We start from the raw sequence: 5614 nt of genomic DNA, 5'->3' as shown, positions 1-5614 counted from the left end.
ATCAAAAATATAAGTCTTTGTTTTACTATGGTTGCAAATATCAAAAAATTTCTTTATGTGACACGGCACCAGAGTTAAGTTAGGGTCTTTCAAAATGCTGACACGCTGAGCTCCAAAGGTTCGCCATCACTGGCCTAGACCAAGTGCTTTCACACTCTCATACAATCTCACTGTAGTATCCCCATTTTGCAGGTGAGTTATTTGAGGATCCACAATTAAATTGCCCTAGGGCACCCAGCCAACTCGCTGACCTGGGACTCTCCCAAAGGAGGGTCCAGTTATCTATCTCATCATGAACCCATCGTTTCCCGATTTGAAAGGTACCTTTATCATCTAACTCCTTCCCAACCAACCTCTTGTTTCTGGACTTCCTACGTATCTGACTGTGTTACCTTCCCTGTCTGGGCTCAAGCCCTCTGCCGAAGGTCGACTTGCTACGGGAGTTGCCGTTGAAGAGCTTCCTGTGAAGGTGCAGACATTTCAACACCTTCCTTGTGGTTTTAGCTACACTGCCACCTGGCTCATCCTGGTGCAGTCAGATTTCACTGAACCTCCACCTTCCCCGTTCTTGCTTTTTTTTAAAAAATCCTTACCCCAGGACACACTTTTTAAAAATCTATATATTTTTATTGATTTCAGAGAGGAATGGAGAGGGAGAGAGAGATAGAAACATCAATAATGAGAGAGAATCATTGATCGGCTGCCTCCTGCATGCACCACACTGGGGACTGAGTCCAAAACCAAGGCATGTGTCCTTGACCAGAATCGAACCTGGGACCCTTCCATCTGCAGGCCGACACTCTATCCACTGAGCCAAACTGGCCAGGGCGGGACACCCTTTTATTGATTTCTTTTTCTTATTGAGAGGAAAAGAGACAGAAACATCAGTGTGCAAAACATTGACTGGTTGGTTGCCTTCTGCATGCGCCAGACCTGGGATCAAACCCACAACCTAGGTGTGTGCCCTGACCAGGAGTGGAACCCGAAAACTTTTGGTGTCTGGGAGGGTGCTTCAGCCAACTGAGCCACTCGGCTAGGGCCACCTGGCTAGGGCCACCTTCCCCATTCTTTTTTTTTTTTTAAATATATTTTTATTGATTTCAGAGAGGGAGAGGGAGAGATAGAAACATCAATGATGAGAGAGAATCATCGCATGCCCCCTACTGGGGATCAAACCCACAGCCCGGGCATGTGCCCTTGACCAGAATTGAACCCGGGACCCTTCAGTACTGAGCCAAACCATTCTTAATGGCTCTTAGGCAAGTTCTGCTGCCAAAAAGTACTTCACCTGGAGGGCCCCCTCCCCGCAAGCTTCCTCCAGGCCCACTCTCCAAATGCATCCACATCATGCAAACAATTCCTTTCCCAGAACACTTACGTTTAAACATGTTCTGGGGGTACCAACTAAAGCCAGCGGGCCAGGGAAAAAGGTGGAAGTTTGCCTCTCCCTCTCCCAAGTTTTATTGAGATATAACTGGCCATTTATACAAGGCAAGATGTTAAGAACCCCTTATCATCTATCAAATATCAAAACAGAGTTCTGAACATGTGGAACCCACAGAAGGCATGAGAAGACAGGCAGGTCTCAGGTCTAAAGAGCAAGTTCTACAGCGGCTGTATTGCTTACCTCCTGTGCTTCGTGAACTCAGAGGACTCACTGTGCTCACATCACAGCCTACTCTTCAAAACCCGAAACCCCGATTCGAAAGAATATATGCACCCCTATGTTCACTGTAGCGTTATTTACAATAGCCAAGATGTGGAAACAACCCAAGAGTCCATCAGTAGATGAGTGGGTAAAAAAAGCTGCGGTACATTTATACCATGGAATAATACTCAGCCATAAATAAAGAAGGAAATCTTACCCTTTTGCAATAGCATGGGTGGACCAGGACAGCATTATGCTAAGTGAAATGAGCCAATCAGAGAAAGACAGGTACCACATCATTTCACTCATATGTAAAATCTAATGGACAAAATGAATTAACAATCAAAATGTGACACTCATAGAGAGCAGGCAGACAGTTGTGGGGGGAGGGGGAGATCCAGATGGCGGTGTGTGGAGGGAAATGAGCAAAAAATAAAGAGAGAAAAATACTCATGGACAGAAACAACAGTGTGATGATTGCCTGGAGGTGGAGGGAGGGAAGGAGGGTATATGGGCATAAATGGTGATGGACAGAAACTTGACTTGGGGTGGTGAACACACAATACAATGTACAGATGATGTGTAGAATTGTGCACCTGAAACCTGTTTTGTTTACTAGTGTCACCCCAATTAAGTCAATAAAAAGGGGGGGAAAAAGCTGAAAGCTTTTGTATATATATGTGTAATATATATACACATATTAGAGGCCCGGTGCACAAATTCATGCACAGATGGGGTCCCTCAGAGTGGCCTGCAGAGATCGGGTTTGCACCCCCAGCCTCGCAGCCCCGCCTGGCATCCCGTGTTGGCCTGGTGCCACCCCCTCACCTGCTCCACCATTCTGCCACTGTCCTGCTCTCAGCAGGGCCCATTGGGGCCAGCGGCACCTCCACTGCTGCCCACTGCCAGTGCCCCATTGCCGATGCCCACCATGTTCTGTGCCACCCCCTGGTGGTCAGTGCACATAATAGTGAGCCGTCGAACGACCACCAGAGGGGATAATTTGCATATTAGGCTTTTATTATATAGGATATATATATATATATATGGAATGGGCTTCAAAGATTAGGGCTGAGAAAATAGACACACACAGCACACATTTATGGAAACATCACAATTTTTGTGCTAGCAATCCCTCAAGTACAAATTTTACCAAGTTAATTCAAATGCAAAAAAACAAAACTATGCCACAAAGATGATCAAATTCTTTTTTAAAAAATTTTTTATTAAATTTAGAGAGGAAGGGGGTGAGGGAGGGAGAGAGAAACATCCACTTGCTGTTTCACTTCTTTATGCATTCATTGGTTGCTTCTTGTTCCCTGACTGAGGATGACTGAACCTGCAACCTGGGCATATTGGGATGATGCTCTAACCAACTGAGCTACCCAGCCAGGGCAATGATCAAAATGCTTTAACAAAATAGTTTGAGGGAATAGACATACCGTCTAAAATAGCTAATTAAACATTTCTATATTATTGTAGATATTTTAAAACAATTAGCCAGAAACGGGCTTTGCTTGGGAAAGATGTGTAAAATATGCTGGAGAGGGGGAAAAGATATTTATTTTTTTTCTTAAGTAAAATAATTACCATACATTTGAATCTAGAAAGACATAAATCACCTGTGGGTTACTATCAAGAGGGAGAAAGTGTGAAAATTGTACACTTGGGACCAAGGCATATTATTAGCTTAAATTAGGTACTTTCCATTTCAACTATCTTAAGGACCAGCTTAATCTGGCTCTGAGTCACAGTGTGGCTGCTTCTTCCTAAATTTAGAACTGAGGCCAAAGGACAGACCTTGAGGGTCAGGGGAGAGTGGAAAACATCCACTTGCAAAGGAAGTTGACATGCAGGTCAAAGGTCATCAGAACACAACTCCCAGCCCTTTGCTGGATGTCAAGGGAATATACCTCAGGATAATGTGGGGTCCACATCCACAAAGGTTCTGGGGTCTCATGCTGCTTCTTGCCATTGGGTTTGCAAAGACAAACAGCAAAAGATGGGCAACAAGGGGGCACATTACCAGTAGGTCACTAACCTGGCCTTGCCCTTTGTCTCCCTCCAATGAGCACTTTTCCCACTACCCTTGGAATCAAGGGCTGCCTATTTGACTCTCAGCCCATTCCCTCCTAAGCAAACCATAATTATGAGATGGTTAAAAATATTGTCTCTCTGCCCAGTGACTTGGGCAGGGTGGACTGAGATGTGGGGTAGTCTAGGGCGTAAGTCCTCTATAGTCATAAGCAAACACAAGCAAGAGTTCTCTAGTGAAGTTAACTATAATAAAACTTTTATGCCTTAAAAAAAGATACAGCCTGGCCAGTGTTGCTCAGTGGTTGAGTGTCCACCTATGAACAGGTCAGAGTTCGATTCCCGGTCAGAGCACAAGCCTGGGTTGCGGGCTTGATCCCGTGTGGGGCGTGCAGGAGGCAGCCAGTCAATGATTCTCTGTCATCATTGATGTTTCTTTCTCTCCCTCTCTGAAATCAATTAATAAATACCTTTTTTAAAAAAGAAAAGATATGAACTAGCAAGTAGTTGGTTATGTGCTTGAGAAGTGGGTCAAGCACAGATTTAACTGGATAAACTTCTTCATTCTAGGACCTTGAGGTCAGGAGTCACCTGGAAATGTTTGTCAAGGAAGGACTCTCAGGTTAGAGCAGAAAGGACCAGAAAAACTTAGACACATCTGGTGAGGGGAAAAATACCAAAATTTATTTTCCGACAGTCAGCATCAGCAGGTAAAACTACAAGGTTTTCTCTGTAGATCATACATTCACAAGGCATAACAGTGAGAAAGCCTCTGGCGTGTCCTCTGTAACAATATCCACTTCACAGTGTAAACAGGTTCTAGTATTGTGTTCATTTACAATTTCAGAAGGAAAGGCACAACTTGGCAAAAAAATAATAATTTTTTTTTTTTATCCTGAAGTCAGGTGCAATAACTCAGAGACCAACTTTTGATACACATTTTGATGTACATTTCCACTTTGAGGGGAAAGACTCAGAAACCAGGGTCTTTCCTTCTTCTTCCTCGTTAAACCATCAGAGCAAAGTTTCAGCATTTGCTTATTATATATGCAAGAAAGGGATTAAAAAAAAATCACAAAGTATCTTGAAGGTCCAGCCGCTCCCACCAATACATCAACTCTTAGGTTTAAGACGGGGACTGGGAACACTTTCAGCGGTCATAAAATAGGAAAAGAGAGACTAAAGCTACAAAAATAAAAAATAAATGAGGTAGATAAATTAAAGCTTTCATACCCAGGACTCGTCTGTTCCAACATTGTAACCTTCATGCAGTATTCATGGGGGAAAAGAATCTTCACAATTACTTGGCATAAGTCACATCAAAATTTTTATAAAAATTAGTATGTGAACCTCTTATCAGAAACATACCCTCCATGAGTTTCTTCAATAATGAAAGACTCATTTCTTCGCTAGAGTAGGCACTGGTGAACTAAATCAAGTCACCTTAGGTCCCCTGCTCAGGTGCCCACCTGTCCTGGTGTTCAGGAAGGCGGCATCTGGAAGCAGGGAAGACATTGGCACTCTTAGGGCTCCAACTGAACTGTATTTCAACAAGCAGCAACACACACATTGACTCCCAAGGGACTAATATCGTCCATTGGAGGGCATCCTACTTACGGTCCCAAGGTGGAAGGAATTTTGTAACTCCACACCTTAGTTAAAAATAAAAAGGAAAGTACATTCAAAAAGGAAACAAAACAAAAGATGGGTGCAGGGTTGAGGGACATACAAAGCAGGTCACCAAGGATGACAGACCTAGTCCATTTACCCGCACACAGTCCCGGAAGTATGCAGCTCCCCCTCCCCAGTTAGGCTAAGCAGTTTCTTTCCCATCGTGGTTTAGTAAGTTCCAACTTGAAACAGGGGACAATCTTTGGAAATAGTTCCTCTAGCTTGTACAAAGTCTTCATATATACAGTTTGTCTCAAGTAA

General features: G+C 43.6%; 1 protein-coding gene across 1 annotated transcript in view; it reads right to left on the bottom strand.

Moving 5' to 3' along the window:
- Positions 1-5163: 5163 nt before the first annotated feature.
- SALL4 (spalt-like transcription factor 4) overlaps positions 5164-5614 on the bottom strand; it is a 45066-nt gene continuing 44615 nt past the window's right edge. Inside the window, 1 exon segment of the mRNA XM_014539652.1 lies at positions 5164-5178. Within this exon segment, the coding sequence (XP_014395138.1) occupies positions 5164-5178 (15 nt within the window).

Source organism: Myotis brandtii, unplaced genomic scaffold (assembly GCF_000412655.1).
Source record: "Myotis brandtii unplaced genomic scaffold, ASM41265v1 scaffold225, whole genome shotgun sequence".
Taxonomy (NCBI): domain Eukaryota; kingdom Metazoa; phylum Chordata; class Mammalia; order Chiroptera; family Vespertilionidae; genus Myotis; species Myotis brandtii.
The sequence above is the reverse complement of the archived record's forward strand: the minus strand, read 5'-3'. Positions and strand labels throughout refer to the sequence as shown.